This window comes from Pristis pectinata, chromosome 10 (assembly GCF_009764475.1).
Source record: "Pristis pectinata isolate sPriPec2 chromosome 10, sPriPec2.1.pri, whole genome shotgun sequence".
NCBI lineage: Eukaryota > Metazoa > Chordata > Chondrichthyes > Rhinopristiformes > Pristidae > Pristis > Pristis pectinata.
Genome location: NC_067414.1, coordinates 32,409,548 through 32,432,784, shown reverse-complemented (window position 1 = coordinate 32,432,784; position 23,237 = coordinate 32,409,548). Strand labels below are relative to the sequence as shown.

The 23,237-nt window shown below is 39.9% G+C and overlaps 1 protein-coding gene across 1 annotated transcript in view; it reads right to left on the bottom strand.

Moving 5' to 3' along the window:
• The window catches only part of pex7 (peroxisomal biogenesis factor 7), a 62,451-nt gene that overhangs the window by 10,697 nt on the left and 28,517 nt on the right, over window positions 1-23,237 (bottom strand). Inside the window, exons 6-8 of the mRNA XM_052024798.1 lie at window positions 12,732-12,838; window positions 12,497-12,610; window positions 9,612-9,667 (exon numbers count right to left, since the gene is read on the bottom strand). Of these exons, the coding sequence (XP_051880758.1) occupies window positions 9,612-9,667; window positions 12,497-12,610; window positions 12,732-12,838 (277 nt within the window). The remainder of the gene's footprint in view (window positions 1-9,611; window positions 9,668-12,496; window positions 12,611-12,731; window positions 12,839-23,237) is intronic.

Sequence of the window (23,237 nt, the reverse complement as noted above, 5' to 3'; positions counted from 1 at the left end):
AATATTTTATAGGAAAAAAGAGGAATCGCCCAGCTAAAGATGGGAACAAAGGAGAAGCATATTGAAGAGGGTTTGAGGGAAGTGAAAAGGGAAAATTGGTTTTGAGAGTGAGGGTGATTGATCAGAAAATTTAAGGACGGTTCTCAAAAGGTCAGACAATGGAACACTAGGGACCAGCAAAGATCCAAATTCAGAGACCACTGGGGTTACCATACTTGTGTTGCTTCTCTGCAACTGCTATCAACTTGGTCTCATTCGCTTGTTTATTCTTGAAACTTTTCATGACTTTTTTCCCAATTTATATTTTGCTTTTTCAAATATTTATCTTCCCTCATTTTAAATGGATCATAAATTTATGGCCTTTTCAGTTACTGAGTCAGGGACTAGAGGGAGCAGCAGGGGATGAAAGTAAACAGCAAGGATTTGGGTATTACTCCTATTAAAAGGGAGTAACCAGAGGAGAATTTGAAACTGGAGGTACAAACTTGGAAATGGGTGTGCTTGGATACAGTGGTGCACGGCTATAATAGGAATGATGCATGAGCAGGACATAATAGGAGAGGATTAGGGATGCAAAGTTCTGGATTCCGTGAACAAAAAGATTGAAAATCAATACACAACTAAAATTGCTAAAAGAATATAGTTAAACAAAATGTGATTTATTAATATTGATTTTTCATCAGTTTGCATTTGGAAGCTGGTAGGAAGCCATAAGACATAATAAAACATTAATTTGAAATGGTTTGATGGGTTTATACTAGTCTACCAGCATCGTGAAAGTACTTTAAAATCCCAACACACTAATATATGCATCCAGTTATGTCTCTCCGTATGAAGTGACATGGAAAAAATGACTAAGTTAAATATTTGGTGTTGGGTTTACACAATATCTATTTGTTAGCACTTGTGTCTGTGTCTTGGATAGCATGAATAACACTGAAATTCATTCCATATGCTCCCTTCAATCTCTCTTTTCCACAATTTCCTTTTGGAACACACTGATCTCCTGAGTATATGATGCTAGATACCTCTAAAGCCCAAGTTACTTGTAAAATGAAATACTCATAATTTATCAGCAGAGCAATGGCAGTAGGTGATACAAGCATACAAATATGGAACGGGAATAGATTATTTGTCCTCTCAATCATTCAATTAGATCACAGGGATCACTAGAACTTTAATTCCACATTCCCATCCATTTGTTGTAGCTTTTTACCCACTCGTTTATTAAGTATCCATTTAACTCTGCATAACAATATTTAAGGACTGTTTCCATCATCCTTTGAGAAAGAGAGATTCAAAGTCACAACCCTCAGAGAGAAAAAAATATCACCTCACCTTTGTCTTAAATGGACAATTTCTTATTTTTAAACAGTCACCCCTAGATTCTCCCACAAGAGGAAATATCCTTTTCCTATCCATCTTATCAAAACCCTTCGGGATTTCATATATTTCAATCCATATTCCTCTGTTACTTCTCTAAGCTCTAGCATAAACAATCCCAGCCTGTCCATCCTCTCTTCATAAGACAATCTGCCATTCTGGGTATTAGTCTAGTAAACCTACTCTGAATTGCTTTCATTGTATTAACATCTTTCCTCAAATGAGGACACCAATACTGTGTTTTCCAGATGAGGTCTCTATATATCCGAAGCATAACCTCCCTAATTTTGTAGTGAATTCCCCTAGCAATAAACAACAATATTCTGCTAGCTCTCCTAATTACCTGCTGTACATGTATTCGAGCCTTTTGTAAACCATGCACCAGGACACCTAGATCCCATTACATATTGGAACTCTGTTATCTCTCCCCATTTAGATGATATGCTTCCATTATTTTACTGTCCAACATCACATTTTCCCACATTATACTCCATTTGCCAATTCAGTTAACCTGCCTGTATCCTTTTGTAGCCTCATCAAGTTATTTTCACAATTTATTATCCTACCTATCCTGTTTCATCAACAAATGTAGTGACCATACCTTGGATACTTTCACCCAAGTGATTGATATAAATTGAAAAACCTGAGGCCTCAGCATCAATCCCTGTGGTACACCAGGTGTTACATTATGCCAACCAGTAAAAAGACCAATTTATGCCAACTCTCTGTTTCTTGTTAGATATTTATTTATTAGTCACATGTACATCAAAACACACAGTGAAATGCATCTTTTTTGCATTACTGAGTGTGCTGGGGGCAGCCTGCAAGTGTCGCCACTCTTCCGGCACCAATATAGCATGCCTACAGCTCTTAACCTGTACGTCTTTGGAATGTGGGAGGAAACCGGAGCACTCGGAGGAAACCCATGCAGACACGGGGAGAACATACAAACTCCTTGCAGACAACGGCAGGAAGTAAACCCGGGTCGCTGACACTGTAATAGCATTATGCTAACCGCTACATAGCCAGCTGATCTTCTAACCATGCCAACATATTATCTCCTATACCATGAACTTCTATTTTCCTCAAAAAGTTATGACATGACACCTTCACCATCAAATGCCCTCTGGAAATGTTATAACCCTAACCCTTCAAAGAACTCCAATAGATTGGTCAATCATGATTGAGGCACCCTGGATGTTGGCTGAAAGTTATGATTCTGGGATCATGACTATATTAGGCTGTTGCTTGTTTCCCCAGTTTTGGCATTCTGGTTACAAGAGTGTAGTATAGGCCAAATGGAACCTTTATTAGGTCTGCAGTCTTAATGTGGATGGTCCATCTGGTTTTATATTTTTTCCTGAAACTCTTTATGGTCTCCTGTGTCATTCTGAGGGCAGCTTTTTATCTGCTGTCATTATATTGGTGCTGAACACAAGTAAAATGAAAACACTGGAAAAGTGCTTTGATATTAAATGCTTCAGACATTGCCTTAACAAAATTTCGTAAGATTTAATTCCTAAATACACATATTTTTTAAACAGTTACCAGGACTGAAGAAAGCATTTTGTGTGAAGTGTGATTACAAAGTTAAGATAGATAAGAATTCTGATAATATTAACTCTTGCAACAACCTTGGGGTTATTTCCACAGCAAATTAAATGGCAAAATGATAATCACATTTCTGATGTGAACAAAGTTTTCCAAAAGAACACGTAGGTTAAGATTCTACTGAATATTCTAATGAAGAACACCATTCCTTTTCACTTTGTGGGATATATGTCAATATGTGAGGGAACAGATGTTGGAGCAAATTTTTCCTGCTGCTTGTAGATACAAAGATAAAATACCATTAAATTTAGTAACTCTGGCAAGATACATGATGAATATTACTCAAAATGACTGGGTACTTTAAGGATAAAGATGACAAATTGAGGGCAAAGTTTTAACCCAAATGTATTTCCAACATAAAAGAAATTGGTGCAGAAAATGCAGAAATAATGAGACCACTAAAGCTAACCTTACTGATGCTGCACAACAAATTCAAGGTGGCTGGTAGAGTGCATAACACATCTTGCAGCATACTTTGTATTAAAGGCGATTCCCACTCAGCACATCAGCTTAGTTGTGTACATCTGTGCTTCTCTGCACCATTTTGCTGACTTCTTTAAAATATTATGTTCTAACTTGAGCTGGACCAGCTGCTTTTGAACAATATTTGTAGCAATTCCCTGAAAGACTAACTAATCACTTTTAACATATCACTTCATGCTTTAAAGGTGCAAAACTTGCTTTGCCTTCTACAGCATTTGTTTTTAGGGTCACAATTCCAGTCACACCATCACTTTTGTGGTGATGCATGAAAGTGAATTTACACAGCATCTTATGACAAGTTGTCTATAATTTTAAGTTATAAAGACTTCTAGAAGGCATTCAGTAAGGTTCCATGCAATAGATTTGAAAAAAAAAGGAAATTCCATGTATGTATTGATACTAACTTTTCTCACAGGTTGGTTATCAGTTTGCAAGTATGTGATAGAAAGTTAGGAGTAAAGAGATCTTTCTAGCATTGCAGAATTTTGCTATGTATAAGATACTTGCCTTACATGCCTGCACAGCATCCATGAGCAGACATCAACCTAATTCAGTGCACATCAAGTAATGTGGAACGTATGTGAGGGATAAGACATCAAAAAAAATTCAAATCTGTTTTTGTAATAAAGTGGAGGATTCTCCCTACAAATGTCCTTAATTTATTGAGATATTTTATTTGTAAATTGCACTTACTGAAGCAAAGTAATTACAACTGGAGAATAAATTGAACATATTCCACTTTTTCACTGAAAAATTGGCAGGCAAAAGCAATGGGATGAGACTCCATTTGCCTTAACACTCTGGTTTCCATCGTGTGGCATAAATACACAAGCCAAGTTAGTGCCAACTCTTCTTCTAATGCAGTCCCTCAAGATCAAGGATGACTTGTGTTCTGAGGTGGTCAACAGGATCATTATGAGACCTGCAGATTCTGCTACAGATAGGTAGGAGGTGCCTGTCAGGGCTGGCAACCGGATAATTTGGAAAGTGATGAAATCCTTCCGCCATTTATGGTGAAAGTAACAGTTATGGAGCTCCTTTGATGTGTTACATCCAGCAAGCACTCGCTGTGGCTCTGTTCTTGATAAGTACAAATTTTATAATTGTCCAAGCAAGAGACCACAAGGATGGCCTCACCATCCACACCAAGGCTGGTAGATACAACTGTAGGATCGACCACTAAGTAATCAGCTGTTATTTCCATCAGTTGGGCCCCATAACAACAGCAGCAATGTTGTCAACAGGAAATCAGGAGTGAAGGTCTCAAGGACCTCCAACAGTAGCTCTTCTCAAACAGCGCCTCACAGACAACCTTACAACCTCTAACCAAAACCTTGCAAGGTTAGGAAACCCTGCCTGTTGAGAGATATTGAGGCTCTGGTCAAGAAAAAGAAGGAAGCATACATTGGGTTTAGGAGGTCAGGGACGAGGGAATCCCTTGATGACTATAAAAGGATGAATACACTTGAGAGGGAAATCAGGAGGGGAAAGAGAGGGTATGAGAGGGGTCTAGCAAGTAAGGTCAAGGAAAAATCCCAAGAGATTCTATAGCTATATTATGAGTAAAAGTGTGGCTAGGGAAAGAGTAGGTCCCCTTAGAGATCAGCAGGGCCGCCTATGTCTCGAGCCACAGGAGATGGATGGGATTTTTAATGAATATTTCTCCTCGGTGTTTACCAAGGAGAAAATCATGGTTGTTAAAAAGATAAGGGAAACAAGTGGAGATGCTTTGGAGAATATTCATATTACCAGAGAGGAGGTATTTTCAGCCTTACAGCTCATTGAGGTGAATAAATCCCCAGGGCCTGCCCAAGTGCATCCTCGGACTTTCCAGAAAGCTAGAGAAGAAATAGTGAACCTTGCGGAAATATTCACTTCATCGTTAGTCACTGGTGAAGTTCTCGAAAACTGGAAGATGGGGAACATTGTTCCGCTATTTAAGAAGGGTAGCAAGGACAAGCCAGGGAACTACAGGCCAGTCAGCCTGAAATCAGTAGTGGGGAAGTTACAAGAGGGAATTCTGAGGGACAGGATCTACCAGCATTTGGATAAACAGAGTCTGATTAGGAGGAGTCAGCATGGCTTTATGCATGGGAAGTTGTGTTTAACAAATCTATTAGAGTTTTTTGAAGAGGCAACCAAAAAGGTAGATGAGGGTAGGGCAGTGGATGTTGTCTGTTTGGACTTTAGCAGGGCCTTTGACAAGGTTCCACATGGTAGGCTGGTCTGGAAGGTTAGATCCCATGGAATCCAGGGAGAGCTAGTTAGGTGGATTCAAAATTGGCTCGGAGGTAGGAAGATGAGGGTGGTGGTCGAAGGTTGTTTCTTGGAATAGAGGCCAGTGACTAGAGGTGTCCCGCAGGGGTCGGTGTTGGGACCCTTGTTATTTGTTATTTATGTAAATGATTTGGACATGAATGCACAAGGCTTGATCAGTAAGTTTGCGGATGACACAAGATTAGGAGGTATTGTTGATATTGAAGAAGGTTACCCTAGATTACAGGGGGATCTTGATCAGTTAGGGAAGTGGTCTGAGGAGTGATGAATGGATTTCAATACAGATAAGCGTGAGGTGATGCATTTTGGTCAAACCAGAGTAGGACTTATACTATGGGAACTAGCGAGTGTAATGGAACAGAGGGACCTAGGAGTACAAGTGCATAGTTCATTGAATGTGGCGTCACAGGTAGACAGAGTGGTAAAAAAAGGTGTTTAGCACACTGGCCTTCATCAGTCAGGGCATAGAGTATAGGAGTTGGAACATTATGTTGCAGCTGTATAAGTTGTTGGTGAGGCTGCACTTGGAGTACTGTGTACGGTTTTGGTTACCCCATTAGAGAAAAGATGGGGTTAAACTAGAAAGAGTGCAGAAAAGACTTCCAAGGATGTTGCCAGCACTAGAAGACCTGAGTTACAGGGATAGGTTGTCTAGGCTAGGTCTTTATTTCTTGGAATGTAAGAGAATGAGAGGTGACCTTATAGAAATGTTTAAAATTATGAGAGGCATAGATAAGGTGGATGGTAACAGTCTTTTCCCCAGGGTAGGGTAGTCCAAAACTAGGGGGCATAGGTTTAGAATGAGAGAGGAAAGATTTAAAAGGGACCTGAAGGGTAACTTTTTCACGCTGAAGGTGGTGAGTATATGGAATGAGCTGCCAGAGGAAGTGGTTGAGGCAGGCACAAAGGTATCATTTAAGAAGCACTTGGACAAGTACATGGAGGGCAGGGACCTGGAGGGATATGGACCGAACACAGGAAATTGGGACTAGCTCAGTGGGAACCATGGTTAGCATGGACTGTCCTGAAGTACACTATAACTTGGAAGAGATAATGAAGGACTCATCTAGTGAGTGCAAACAGAAGATCCGCTTGGCTAGTTAATTTCAAATATAAGATGCGCTTCAATTAGACACTCTACCATGACTCAAGGGCGAATAAATAGCCCTATAGGCACCTGAAGGCTGAGAATCAATAAAAAACCTGCGATCTAAAAAAAAAGGTGGGTAGAAAAAGCACAGGAGGTCCAGAAAACTGATCATGTCATGCGAGTATTTTTCAGAACTGTCAAGGCCCTCTATGGCCCAAGGACTCTCTCCACTGACAGCCAAGAATTAGAGGTGTATGTAGTGCCTACTAGTACTGACTGAGAATGCCTGTGTTCCATTAAAAAATGTACCAACTATTAGAACTGAGACTGTCCAAGCTGGAATACAGAAAAGATATTATTTCATTTAATATACTGTACATATACTATAGTACTCTGGTCAGACCACAATACTCCTTGTGTTCAGTTCTGGTCGCCTCATTATAGAAAGGATGTGGAAGCTTTAGAGAGGACGCAGAGGATATTTACCAGGGTGTTGCCTGGATTGGAGAGCATGTTTTATGAGGATAGGTTGAGCGAGCTCGGGCTTTTCTCTTTGGAGAGGAGGAGGATGAGAGGTGACTTGATAGAGGTGTACAAGATGATAAGAGGCATAGATCGAGTGGACAGTCAGAGACTTTTCCCCAGGGCGAAAATCGCCAACATGAGGGGACATAATTTTAAGGTGACTGGAGGAAGGTATAAGGGGGATGTCAGGGGTAAGTTTTTTTTACACAAAGAGTGATGGGTGTGTGGAACGCACTGCCTGCAGAGGTTGTGGGGGCAGATACATTAGGGACATTTAAGAGACTCTTACATGGCCACAAGAATGATAGAGAAATGGAGGGCTATGTGGGAGTGAAGAACCATAGAACAATACAGCACAATACAGGCCCTTCGGCCCACCAAGCTGTGGATTAGATAGATCTTAGAGCAGGATAAAATGTTGGCACAACATTGTGGGCCGAAGGGCCTGTACTGTGCCGTAGTGTTCTATGTTCTATTTGAATCAGGACCAAGGCATGAAAAAAAAGGGAACACTCTGCATTCTAACCTGTTCTCTTCTTTACATAAATATTAATGTTTATCACAATGAAGTTGTGAGCAGAAGCAGTTGCCACGAATGATTTTTATTTCAAGCGTCCACTTGTGTCGCTTCTCAGTGACAAACTCAGTGGATATTATCGCTCTTCTCCAAAATCACATAATAATAGTACAAAGTGGCAATGGAGTAAGAGGAATGCAAATCTCCATGAGGACATGGTGCAGATAACTGTATTTACCTTTATCCAAATGGTACATAATCCTTGCGATTCTCACAGTTCCCAAAACATCCCATTTTAAGGATGTTGATTATGCACAACATCACAAAACAGCTACAGCCCAATCATGCTGACTACTGCCAGCCTTTCCAATTGTTCAGCCATTGAAACAGCCCAGGACTTGCCCAGCATTACACCGGGAAAATGGCCCCTTAGCTCCTGTCAGACCTGGTGCAGAATCTTAAGATAACAATTATTTCAATAAGAATTTAGGAGGACTTAAAAAATAACGTTATTTTAAAATATGTTAATTATTTACGTTTTTATGATTTCAATTAACTTTATTTTTAATACAAATTTTAAATTTAGTTATCAACTTCAAGTTTAATTTCAATAATTTTTAAATATTTCTGAGTGTCACAAACATTTAAAATCTACTAAATTCATCCCAGCTTTTACAAGTGGCAAAATCCAGTCCCCAGCTTTGCTGGCTGTCAAAGGTATTTTGGACACGAGTTTCCTCACTGGGCTGCCCAAGACTCTGCTGCAGAGGACCAGCCAGATTGCTGTTGCGCATCAAACTTGCCAGTATGGACGTGGCAGACTGCAGAGAGCGATTCTAGGCCAGTGCAATCCAGCACAATATTTAATGTTCTGACATTACTGTTAAAGATACATCAGACCTAAGTACATTACCATCTTGTTTCTGAGCTATAAAGTATATACATGTAAGGACATGAAGTTAAAAGTATTTGATATCTTTCGGAGACACAAAAGATGCTGGAATCTAAAACAAAATAATGAGCTGCTGGAGGAACTCAGCAGGTCAGGCACCATCTATGGAGAAAAATGGACAGTTGATGTTTCGGGTCGAGCACTTTTATCTGGAGTGCCTTGATAACTTTTAGTTGTTCAAAAAACATGCCAGCATTTACCGTTCATCCCTAAATGTTCATTAAACTAGTGGCTTATTGGACCATTAAAAAGTTAACCACATTGTTTTGTCTGGGGTCACTTATAGGTCAGAACAGGTAAGGATGGCACGTTTCCTTCTATGAATGATATTAGCAAACCAGATATATCTGCGTTACAATCCAGGCATTTTACAGCCATTATTACTGAGACTAGACTTTGATTCCAAGTGTATTTACTTGAATCTGAATTCCCCAACTGCCATGGTGGGATTCAAACTAGTCACCAGATCAATAGGTCAGGCATCAGGATAACACTTCTGTAACTTAACCACTGTACTACAGTCACCCCTAGGTTTAGTCTATGAAAATAGCAAATCACAAAGAACCAAAATGTCCTGGAAAACTTTTCTGAATTTAATCTTAACGAGATATTCACCAAGAAATCAGAAATCTCATCAGTAAGCAAATTAGCAAATACTATCCAAAGCCGATGAGCAGTACTCAGAGAAATTGTCAGTGCTTTTACTAAGGAGGGCTAAGTAGGGATGAGGATGAGGGAAGAGGAAAATAGGTGAGGAAAGAAATGTCACTTACCTGACACTGAAATCATATGAACAGGAAGCTAATATATTTGCATGAAAGGGAGAAAACTGCAAAAGGAAATATTAGCATTAACACAATGGTGTAATATTTCTGAAATTATGGACCATTTATTGACATTTAAAATTTATATACAGTTTTACGGTTCCATTATTTAAGCTTTTTACATCTAAAATACTTAATTTGTGGATAATTTCTTTGGTATTTTGCTCTGAAGATTTAAAATGGTTTAGTAAGAAAATATATTACAGTTTATTCACTACAATCATACATTGGACATGATTACCTTATGGTAAAGTCCACTGGTGAGAAAAAATGCTTCCAAAAGTGTATAACAATCCATGAAAAATACATTCATGCTTTGAAATTCTGCATATGCTCCTTTTTCTCCCCTTGAACCATATTCTAGGTCCATCACTGTCTCTGTCAAACTAATGACCCTCAGCCACCAATGGAAGTGATGCATACATTACCTAGGAATGTACACTGGTACCTTGCTAAACACTGAGTGTAAATCTATGAAAGAGAATGCTTGTGGAATGTTAGCAGTTTAGCATTACCTAGAGTGAAGTGTTATTGACAGTGCTGCTGTGCCAGACACTGACGCAATTCACTGTCCTGGGAACCTGGCATAAACCCCTGACTTCTCCACTTCTGTGCAGTGCTATGCAGGAAGATGCTGCAAATTCCTGCCCTCTGTTGGTGGCCCTGTAGCAATGAATCCCCCACAGCATGGTGCAGAGAGGCTGCCTGGGTGGGACTGACAATGGCCAGTCTGGGCTAGTGGCTGCTCAGCGCTGAGATGTTGGGCTCAGAGCTGCACTCTGACCAGCATGGATTGTTGGCCACTACATGGGAACTGACAGCAGCTGCTCCATATCTTGACACTGCAATGGATCCTACAGTCTCTCTCATCACCTCCTCTTTGATGCGATGGAAACTGCTGCCCTTCCCCTCTTTGTTTGCCTGCACAGTCCTCCCCAGCAATGGCCCATAATGTTGAACGGCTCTCCCGGCCTGCCCAACACCACCCCTCACAGGCAACCCCTCCACACGGACGTCTGGGTGATTCATTGCTGTGGGAGCACCAATAGTGAGTGTTGGTTCACACCAAGTTCCCAGCAAATAAGCATGCATCAGTGGGCAGTGCAGGGATTTGTGGCATGGCAGCCCAAAGCTGTGATGTCAGGAGTACACGCTGGGTTCTCAGCATAGCAGAGCACAGCCCGAGTGGATGTCCTTTTAAAGCACAGGAGGTTCATAACCATGAGTGTGCAAACTGGAAGACCACGAGCACTATAACAAATCAGCGTTCTGTGGGTTAGCGCTAAACAGGATATCAGTACAAACATTCTTGATATAACATTATGATAAACATCTTTATTAATCACACAAATTGAACTCTCACTTTCCATTTCTTTTTAATTTTCAAAAACACTTGCCTAATTTGTCTTTAAATTTCTTTGTGTACATAATAAGTGCATTTTATTCTAATTCAGGTGCTCAGGCACATCACTGGGACTGGATAAAGGGAGCTTTATTCTGCATGCGACTCATTGTATGTGATGCAACTTTTATTTTTACTTGAAGAAAGAATGGAGTCAAGACTAGGGCTCAGGACAATGTCAAGGTTAATACAGTTGGACTGAAAATGAGGAGAAACAAAAACTGGTTGTTTGATGATAAACAAGTGTTAATTTTAGAAAGCTTTTGATGAGAAATTTCCTGTTAAAATGACAAAGGGAAATTTCGTTGCAAGAGGAGAGGCCAGAAGTGAAAACTGATCTAACCATAGAGCTCTTTCTTGTGTTCTATTCAAAAGACACAAAATGACTTAAATTTACGAAGTACATCAAGAGAATTGGGAGAACATTGTCAATTGGAAAAGTAGTGTTTAACTCTTGGGACAAACTAATCCTACTTGGAGATGAGATGCTGAGTAACACAATGATGGCATGAAAGAGATCAGGTTTCTTGGAATGGCATTAATAATGACATACACAATTACTAAAAGATAAAAAAAACTTAAGAGATAAAGGCAAAATAAAGTAGTGGTTTTTGAACACACATGGGAAACTGTTTCAAGAATTTAAAATAGGAAGTGTTCGGTCCAAATATATTAACCCTGATATTGTCCTGAGCCATGGTCTTTGGACTCCAACATATCGGGATTCAACCTTGAGACTACAAAAGAGGTGAACATTGTTCACTGGAGACAAACAAGACTGCAGATGCTGAAACCTGGAAAATAAAAAAGAATTCTGGAAGAACTCAGCAGGTCAATCAGCATCTGTGGCGAGTCAATGGAAAAGGAATCTGAGGGAAAATTGGCTCTCTATTAGCACATATGTGGAAACCTTATGATAAGATTTTATTCAAAAGTGCCTGACCCCTAACAATTACTATGTCCAAGCTGTTGAAAAATGAATAAGTGATGTCAAGAGTGATGCTGAATAATAACAATTATGTAGCAACAACACAAGAAAGTAGGGAAATGGAGAACTGGCAGACAATCTCATTGATTGCATAAAAGGTTTATGTCCAATATTTCCTTCCAGTAATACCCTTCCTGTTCATATATATAATTTAAAAATAAACAAGTAATAGTTTAAAGCAATCAGCAGCCAACAAAAGAGTCAACTTCTTAATATTTACAAAATAGGAACTGGTGATAATCTGCAATGAGAAAACAAATCATAATATCAGCACTGTACCATTCAAATAAACCAAATTTCTGTAACTGACACTTCTCAAAACACTGTACACATAAGAACATTAAATCCACCCATTTAAAAAAAAGATGAGTTCAACCACCGACAGCAATCTACCATGGTTCACCTGCATGACTATGAGTATACTGAAAAATTAAATGTACTTACTTTGACTCTTCGTATAGCATAGGAATGGCCAGCAAGCTGATGTACTGGCTGCCGGATACTTCTTAGATCCCAACATCGTAAAGTGCAGTCAACTGCTCCAGTAACAAGCAAGTTCTGAGTTAAACAGAATGCAATCATATTCTTTAGAGCAATTTTACATTGTGACTTTGAGTAACAATTGGCAACTCATAAAGTACAATTAATTTATTTAATGAAATGAACTCTATAATCTTACCTGATCATATTTATTCCAGTCACAGGTCAAGATTTCTGCTTGATGAGCAGGAATTATTATTCTAGCTCCTCCTGTATTTATATCCCAGATTCGCAGCGTATGATCACCTAAAGTAACATGAATATACATTGTTCTTTCATTCTTCTTCCAATCAAATCAGCCTCCCAAGAATACAACAAATTGAGATTGGCTGAAGCATCTGATGAGTGACCATTCCTAATCCAAATGCATCTTTAAATGTGCAAAAATAAAGTGTAGAAGATGGGTGTACAAATAACTATACCACTACAGCTGACAAATACTTCTTTCTTACAAGGAAATCTGAAATAAAAACAGGAACTGTTATTTTTTGTTTTCTTTTCCTTTCTTTAATAAAAACAGGAACTGTTGGAAACATATTCATGGAAAAAGAAACAGTTAACATTTCAGTTCTGGGATCCTTTATTAGTACTGGGAAAGAGAGAAAACAAATTAGTTTTAGGGAGCAGAGAAGATGGGCAAAGAATGGGTAAAACAATGGAAATTTGTTTAAAATTTCAATTTAAATTGTTTAAATCTCACCTTTAGAACTCAATATTGAATTTTATAACTTTCAATAACTCTTTCTGTCGAAAGTAGAACAGCCATTTCTGCCTGTGATTATTTTGGGTCAGTTTGTCTATCAGACCTGTTGGGCATCTCCAACAGACTTATGAAAGAGAAACAAAGGACTGCAGATGCTGGAATCTAGATGAAAAACACTATGATGCTGGAGGAACTCAGCAGGCCAGGCAGCATCCGTGGAAAAAAGCAGGCGGTCAATACTTTGGGTGAGGACCCTTCTTCAAGACTGAAGATAGGAAAAGGGAAAGCCCAATATATAGGAGGGAAAAGCAGAGCAGTAATGGGGGGACAAAAGTGGGGAGGTGGGGTGGGCACAAGGTGGTGATAGGTAGATGCAGGTAAGAGATAGGGATAGGCAGGTGCGGGGGAGGAGGGGAGAGCAGATTCACCAGGGGATGGGTCAAAGATAAGGAGAGAAAGGAAAAAAAAGAGGGTCATAGAAAAAAGAGAGAGAAAAAGGGAAAAAGAAGCATGGTGGGTGAGGGGGGAGGTGGGAGTTGTGGGGAAGTGGGGTGGGGATTACTTGAAGTGGGAGAATTCAATGTTCATGCTGTTAGGCTGCAAGGTTCCAAGACTGAAAATGAGGTGCTGTTCCTCCAGTTTGCGCTTGGAATTCTCCTGGCAGCGGACAAGGCTGGTCTCACCAATATAAAGGAGGCCACACTTGGAGCACCGAATGCAGTAGATGATATTAAGGGAGGTCCAGGTGAATCTCTGTCTCACCTGAAAGGACTGTTTGGGTCCCTGGAAGGAGGTGGTGTAGGAGCAGGTGTTGCACCTATGGCAGGGGCAGTGGAAAGTTCCCAAAGTAGGAGCGGGATGGGTGGGGGGGGGGTGGGGGGTGGGGGAAGAGTGAACTAGGGAGTTGTGGAGAGTGTGGTCCCTGCGAAAGGCAGAAAGGGGTGGGGAGGGAAAGATATGCTTGGTAGTGGAGTCCCATTGGAGATGGTGGAAGTGGTGGAGAATGATGTGTTGGATACATAGGCTGGAGGGAGGAAATGTGAGGACAAGGGGGACCTTGGGTCTGGGAGGGGTGGGGGTGAGAGTGGAGGTGCAGGAAGTGGTAGAGATATGGGTGCAAGCTCTCTCAACCACAGTACGGGGGAAGCCACAGTTAGAAAAGTAATTGGACATCTCGGATGTCCTGGAGTGGAAAGCCTCATCATGGGAGCAGATGCGGCGGAGACAGAGAAATTGGTATTGGTATTGGTTTATTATTGTACAGTGAAGAGCTTGTCTTACAAGCCGATCGTACAGGTCAATTCATTACACAGTGCAGTTACATTGAGTTAGTACAAAGTGTATTGATGCAGTACAGGTAAAAACAGTAACGGTACAAAGTAAAGTGGATAGCATCCTTGCAAGAGAGAGGGTAGGAGGAGCTGTAATCAAGGTAGCTGTGGGCATCAGTGGGTTTGTAGAAGATGTCGGTAGGATAAAGAATCTCCTGAGATGGTGATGGAAAGATTGAGGAAGGAGAGAGAGGTGTCAGAGATAGTCCAAGTGAATTGGAGAGCAGGGTGGAAATCTGTGGCGAAATTTATGAAAGTGTTGAGTTCCGCACGGGTACAAGTGGCACCAATGAACTCATCGATATAGTGGAGAAACAGCTGAGGAATGGGGCCAAGTAGACTTGGAACAGAGACTGTTCAATGTAGCCAACGAAGAGGCAGGCATAGCTGGGGCCCATGCAAGTGCCCACAGCTACACCTTTGGTCTGTAGAAAGTGAGAGGAATCAAAAGTGAAGTTGTTTAGGGTGAGGACAAGTTCAGCCAGGTGGAGGAGAGTGTTAGTGGAAGGGGCTGGTTCTGTCTCTGGTCAAGAAAGAAGCAGAGGGCGGTGTGGCTGTCATGATGGGGATTAGAGGTATATAGGGACTAGATGTCCATGGTGAAGATGAGGTTGTGTGTGCCGGAGAACTTAAAGCTATGGAAGATTTGGAGAGTGAGTGATGTGTCACGGATGTAGGTAGGAAGGGATTGGAGCAGGAGGGACAGGATAGTGTCCAGGTACGAGGATAACTCACAGAACACCTGTGCTCTGTCCATAACCGGGATCTGCCTCTCCCCATTGCCAGCTCAAAACAGGCTCCCGCTCCCACCCCAGGAACTTTCCACTGCCCTTGCCATAGGTGCAACACCTGCCGCTATACCACCTCCTTCACCTCCATCCAGGGACCCAAACAAACCTTTCAAGTGAGACAGATATTCACCTGCACCTTTCTTAATATCATCTACTGCATTCGGTACTCCAAGTGTGGCGTCCTCTACATTGGTGAGACCAAACGCAGACTAGGTGACCGTTTTGCAGAACACCTGCACTCCGTCCGTAACTGTGATCTGCATCTCCCCGTTGCCAGTCACTTCAGCTCCCCCTCCCACACTGTCACAGATATGTCAGTCCTTAGCCTCGTCCACTGCCAGGAGAATCTGTATGTTTAATCAGCATTTTGTTTACTAATGTAGATTCAAAAGGACTGGGGAAGGAAATAGATCTTCAATAAACCTAACTGAGACTACTTGGAGAACCACGTCAGAGTCTACAATTCTTGCTGGGAAATTCCAGTGTAGACATTTTCCTGGTAGGAAAATAACATTTATCAGCTGTAGTACAATGGCTGTATATAAAGCCATTTTCTTAATGTCTTATCCTACATTCTTTTATTCACTTGCTTGTTATGATTTACATTAAAGAGTGCAGAACACATTAAATGCAGAGAGGAAACTAACTCTACCCAACTATCAGTAATTGAGCCTTACGATCAATTATAAAAACACATTGTACAGATAATCCGTCATACATTCCACCACAATTTTAGCTGACTTTGCTTGGCTACATAATACATACGCAGCAAAATTGTGCTATAGCAGTTGCCATCTGAATTATAACCTCTGGGGTTTACTAACTTTTAATCATATGGGATTATACTGTCCGAGAATGATGCTGCTGAATGCCTCTTTTTGAATGAAGATGGAAGATGTAACGTAGCACATTAAAATGGGGAACCCAAGCATGGTATCTGTCTGCAGTACATAGTGAATACTACACAACATCAGAATGTTTTGATAGTACTTTCAACAATGTTGGCATTTTCTTCAAAAAGTTAAAAGAGCTCATCTACACCTGATAACTATATGAATGAATTCCTTCATTATATCACGGTTAATCTTCTAAGCTATCAACAGGGTGAAAATTAACTGTTATAAGTACTGAGTGAATGCAATACATCAAAGTGTTACATCTTCCAGAGATTTTAGACAGAAAATTATTCTACATAATTAACCAGAAAATGGCTGGGCTGTTTTGTGAGCAGCAAGACTATAGCACAGCCAACAAAGCAGCTTCACCTTCATTGAGGTTTGATAATTTGAGACCAAGTTAATATTTCATTGCCTAGATGAATATCCAACAACATTGCCTGTGATCTGCATGAACCTGTGTATTTTGAAGGATTAACATGGGTTGTTCTTCACTTTTCCCTGGACAGCACATTCACACAATCCTAAAAAATGCTGTGCACATTAGAAACAGCATATTAATGACGTTTGCACACTGTCATTCAGGGGCTGCGAAAGGCAGTGTTTTGATCTCTAAGACATACACAATCTAGGAGCAAATCAAATAAATGGTCCAAATAATCATGGCATTTTGGGCACAATTTATCCACATGTGTAAAGCAAGAAAAATGGCTAACATTTTATCATCTATTGATCACTCCTAACAAACCTTTGCCATAGTTATGGCTCTATTCATAAGAGTACATCAGATGTCTCCAATTGCACTTGCTCAATGTCTCCTGAAAGATTTCCAGGAGAACTAGAAAAGTAACCTTTCTGGTGATTTACTGCATACTTGAGTACTGAAAAAATTCTCCTTGCTATGCATATTCTTCTTTGCTTATTAGAATCATAGAGCTATACAGCAGGATACAGGCCCTTCAGCCCAACCGGTCTGTGCCAACAACGTCATCCACCCAGCTAGTCCCAATTTCCTGTATTTGGCCCATATCCCTCCAAGCCCCACCCCTTCATGTACCTATCCAAGTGCTTCTTAAATCATAATACTGTACGTGCCTCAACCACTTCCTCTGGCAGCTCATTCCATATAATCACCACCCTCTACGTGAAAACGTTGACCCTCAGGTCCCTTTTGTTTTGCCACTTGTTTTGGACTCCCTACCCTGGGGAAAAGACTGTTACCATTCACCTTATCTATGCCTCTCATAATTTTAAACACCTCTATGAGGTATTGAATAGATTATTATGTTATATACATGATGACATTAAAAACTGAAAAGCTTCTTAAACATGAAGTGCCAAATATACATGAATTCTTACTTAGTGAGGAAAAATAGGAGATGCTTAGCACTTTCCTTGGCTCAATTATTTGCACTGGTTTAGGCTCACAGACACAAAATTAAAAGTTTAACTACAGTAACAACATATGCACAGGGTAGACATTTTCACATGTAACCTCCAGTCTGTGGTTCTCCTACTGAGGAAATTCTATAACCTGATGCTCGCACATGTAAAACTATACACAGTATGTTAGTTATGTGCAAATCATATAAGCAACTTAAATGGACATTTTCCTTCTCCCTTAAAATTAAGCAGGTCAACATAAGCCAAAACAATTTACCAGCAGTGTCAATACAATTAATTGCAAAACCTAAAATAAATTACACAATCAAAACTGTTGTGTTTCAGCTACAACTTGTCAAAGATGTTATATCTAGCTATACTTCTAAGCAGCTGTATCCTGCATTTAATGCAGAGATTTAACTGCAAAATTCTCATCAATCAACTTCATTAAAGCAGATAAAAGTACAAATGATCCATTCTACTGTTAGTTACTAAGGTAAACAATTTATTTTATCAATGCACCTTGCTTCAATAAGAGGTTAAGTTACATTTTCTCATCAAAACCCATTTTACATTTCATTACATTATAAATAATTTCACATCTTGTCTTCCCTATTTAAACCAATAAATCAGTCTAAGTACATGGAGGCATCCTGATAGCAATTTATTAGTACTCCTTACAATGAATCTAGAAGCTGTTGGCAGGGACACCCTGCTGCTCCATAGGGTAGGATATTGAAGTCTTTCCTGAAGGACCAACATTGAAATGACTGCAGAGGTTTGAACTTGGTATACTTGCTTATTAACAATGCCAAGATAGTTGAGGCTGGTGCTTTAAAAGTAAAGCGAATGTTTAAGTGATGTGGTGGGTACTAGCAAATCATCCACATGGCCCCGAAAAAATATGTAAGTGATAAGTTTAATTTTCCCAGAAGTATAAGAGTGCTGGATACAATAAAATAAAAATCAGAATAGAGATTTTTCTGACTCTTATCTCTCCTCCTTAATTCCAATCACTATTTGTCTTCCTATACCTCATTTAAATCTAATTTCCATTTTCCAGTTTAATAATTCCAAGTTGGGCATTCGTGGTAAGGACTCTTCCACTGCCATTTACATAACTTTGATGCACTGTACTTAGGTATCCCAATTCTGACCACGGAATACTCAGTGATAAAGAGAAAAATCTGGTGATTCAGGTCCTTCTCTCCATTTTCCTGACTTCATTTCCAAAAACGAAGGGAAGACGCAAACTGGGTTCCCTTTCAGAATTTGTTTCTGGCCAACGTGGCTTTAATGTTCCAGTAAATTACTAGTTGCAGAACGTATTCATAAAACTAATTTTTGGTGAACAATTATCCAGTCACACAAGTAACAAGTTTTGTATTTGAAAGGCACAATATAAAGTCTTCCATTTGCAAGAAAAGGATGAATCAGTATAAAAATACTTTGTCTGATGTTGAATATTCCTGCTGTACCACTGAATAGAATGAGGTAGATTTACACTCTAATTCCTCCACACAGATTCATGACATTAACATATTTGCCAATGAAAAAGGGTTGTTTATTTGTGGTAAGATTAAAATAAACCATAACCAGGATTGACAGTACATTTAAAGACTGTCTGACTTTTAAAAAATTCCTAACATCCTCTGCTTTAAAATATACAATTCGATTGAGCCTCAGGGATCTGTATAGACACAGATCAGATATTTTCTGGGATATGATGCTTCCTGTGCAGCTGGGACCAAGCAAGTGTCATCTACAGATTCCAGCTGGTTAGGGTTAAATAATCAGAGCTTTCAACATCAGACAAATCCCAGCTGAGAAATTTTTGGTAGTAAACAGCACACCCAAGACATTCACTAATAGCAAAGCCATAACCATGGTTAGAAGCAGAAGGAAGCATCTGTCACTGAGAGGCATCAATATGTTCTTCCTTACTCCTCCTTCATTGTCTCATTTCCACATTTTCTCTTCAAAGCCCACCTGGTTGTAGGATTTGAAAATGTTTTCTCTACCTTTGCTGCAGACTATAAGTAGAGATAGGATAGACAGAGAGCCATCCGAGCAATCAGTAGTAACAGAAATCTTCAGAATACAACAGATTATATTTAAACACTGAATTGCAAAGAATTCACAACTCAGAACCAAGCCATTAAGCCCAATCAGATGAAATTATGTTTATGTTCCACACAAGCCTGCTATGAAGTTATTTTACTTCACCTTGTTTTATCATCACATGCTTCTACTCATCCAGAATGGTGGGGGTCAAGAACACACTGCCAGCAAGAGTGGAGTTGGCTGAAACCTTCACACATTAAAAAGAACATGGATTACCATTTGAGGTGGCACTTGGAGGCACATTGTTGCAGCTAACAGAGCTGCAGGCTTGCAACTCCAACGACCCAGGATCAATCCTGTCCTGACCCCCCAGTGACGTGTGTGTGTGTGTGTGTGTGTGTGTGTGTGTGTGTGTGTGTGTGTGTGTGTGTGTGTGTGGAGTCTGCATGTCTTCTCTGTGTGATCACATGGGTTTCTTCTGGGTGCTCCAGCTTCCTCCCACTTAACCAAAACTTGCGAGTTGGTAGGTTAATTGGCCACAGTAAATTGCCCCTAGTGTGTAGGTGAGTGATAGAGACTGGGGGAGTTGATGGTAATGTGGGAAGGATAAAATACGGTTTGTGCAGGATTAGCATAATGGGTCCTTGATGGTCAGCATGGATTTGGTGGGCTGAAAGAACTGTTTCTGTGATATTGATTGATGATTAGTGCTAATATTCTTTGCTTCTTTACATGTAGGGCAAAGGAGTGAGAACTGGGAAGGCAAAGTAATGTAAATAGATTTTTCCTTTACCTTCATGAACATGATGGGCCAAAAGGCCTCTTCCTGCACCATGACTTTTGTGGTACTACCTTAAGATTATGTCTACAATAGATATTTATGCAACTGTAGAGCAGTATAGTCCAGCATGTTGCATTGACAAAGATAAAAATAGGTGAGAATATACTCAATCCAACCTATCAACCCTGTTCCTCCCCCAGTCATGCTAACCTCGTGTAGCTGCACGATTCCCAACGACCTTGGGACCCAAGTTCCGTGTTCATCCCCTGAGCAAACTGGGGACCAGGCCTCCGGACATTGTATCCTGAGGCTGTTGCATAATCAAAGACTTCACATAATCAAAGACCTGCTTCACTGTTTTAAATGTCTCTGATCATCAGAAGTATTTAAGAACAGTTGAAATTGTTACAAAATAGTACACAAAATCCAGATAGCATACAAAATGATAAAAGACATAGACAGGATAAATAGCCAAAGTCTTCTTCCCTGGGTGGAAATGTCAAATACTAGAGGGCATTGATTTTAGGTGACAGGGGAAAGTTTAAAGGAGATTTATGAGGCAACTGTTTCTTTTACACAGAGAGTAGTTGGTGCCTGGAATATGCTCCCAGGGGAAGTTTAAGAGACATTTAGACAATCACATGAGCAGGCTGGGTAATTGAAGGATATGGACAATGTTCAGGCAAATAGGATTAGTTTGGACTGCCACCATGGTTGCCACAGACATTGTGGGCTGAAGGACCTGTTCCTGTGCTGTACTGTTCTATGTTCTGTGTTATAATTTTGGCATCTGTTGTATTTTAACTTCTTTTGAGACAAATACTCTCACCAGTTTCCCAATTCATTTGCAAACCCTTATTTACGTACAAATGTACAAATGATTGAATCTGATATCTTTTACTAAAACAATCCAATCAAGTTCACATCTATTCCCATCTCCCTTTATAATTTTTACCCAGCTCCTCTGTTTTAATGGACATGGCCCTTTTTGTTAATATTTTCATTCAATTTGTATTTTCAGAATACAACTGTACACTAGGCTGGGGGCTGCAAAGATTTACCGGACAGCCTGTCCAAGGGACCCTCACACTGCCTGACTTTAAGTCTGCTCTAGTCTAACTATCAAATGACATAGTTAATGATACCTTCTATTGGTGCTGAAATGTATGCAACTAATGTTACATTTTTGTTTCTGCTAAGTTTTGGATGTGGTAACAGATCAAACAGAAAAGGATAGATATTAGTTCAGGGCAAAATTGCTAACAGGTTTAACAATTCATTCAGGCCAAAGAAAGATCCATTTAAGACGATGGAAAAAAAAACCTAAAGATCACATACTGTGATAGAGTGAGGACTAAAGGAACAGGTACAAGATAAGTAACTTTAAAAAACAGAAAAGAACTAAGCTAGGGATTGTCTGTAAAACTACAAATTGGGTCCCACCTTTATTTTTACTCTTTCATACACCAGTCTCTTTACCAGTGCAGCGAAACTCTGATTTTCTTTCTCATGGATGTTATGTCATCTATACTTTCCACTTGTGATGTCTCTCATTGACGCAAGTATGTTGTATTTGTCATGACTATATTGTGTATGTGATTTTTGGGAACTAGGCAGCATCATAAATTCAAGAGAGCAGCAGTCACAGATTAACCTCCTTGTCACGGCTATAAATAAAGGCCCGTAAATGAATCCAGTCTGCAAGGTGAAATTTATTACTCTTTCCATTGTTTCACAACTTAAACTTTTCCCTTCCTCTATTTCTCTTTCAGATACATGAACTCATCATCTATATCACATGGTTATTAGTTATCATCTAAATTAAGAAATTCTAATTTACATGGGAGTACAAAATATTTAAGCATATAATCAACTGAATAGAGGCTTGGTGCTCCTAACAGTGCATTTATTACTGTTAATCTCAAGAATAAATATTCTGGAAAACAGCTTTTCACAGAAGTTTCATCTGGAAACTATAATTTAATATATGCCTACATGTGCTGAAAGACATGCACTTCTTATTAAGAGCTACTGGATGGAGCTTTGATTGTAGCTATGAGGAGAACGATTACACTGCACATTGTCAAAGTTGAACCAAAGGTGAATTTATTCCAAGTGGTGCAATAACACGTCCGTACTATTCATGTATTTATTTCTGTGCTGGTATGCATTTCAAGGTGGGGAAGGGAGGAAACAATACATTTTAGAACTTCCCATGATCAGAAAACACTGAAGGATATCCTTGATTTTCAATGGAACACAGTTCAAGCTGATGGAGGATGATTTATTGATAACATAATGATGTTATTACAATACTGGACAAGCGCTGGTGAGGGAGAAGGCAAGAAGGGATTCACAGTAACCATGACTTTAACTTGGTCTATAATATTGTGCAACAGGTTAGAGCAAGGCAGTGACAGCATTGGTCCTGCCTGCTGTCCACTGGTGGTCCTGCAGTGCAAATAACACAAAATAAATATTCTTTCTGGGTCCAATTCCTTCAAAACCCAAGCATTAAACATTTATGAGACACTCAGCCTTTTATGCCAAGTACTTCAGATAGCTACCAAAATCCAAAAGGTCAAAAAGCAACAGGCAGCAGTGTAGCAGAGACATTGCCCAAATTTTATCTTCACCCAATCCACTCACATTGGGCACTGGGTGGATGGGAATGGATCTAGTGTCCCAGTTAGTGA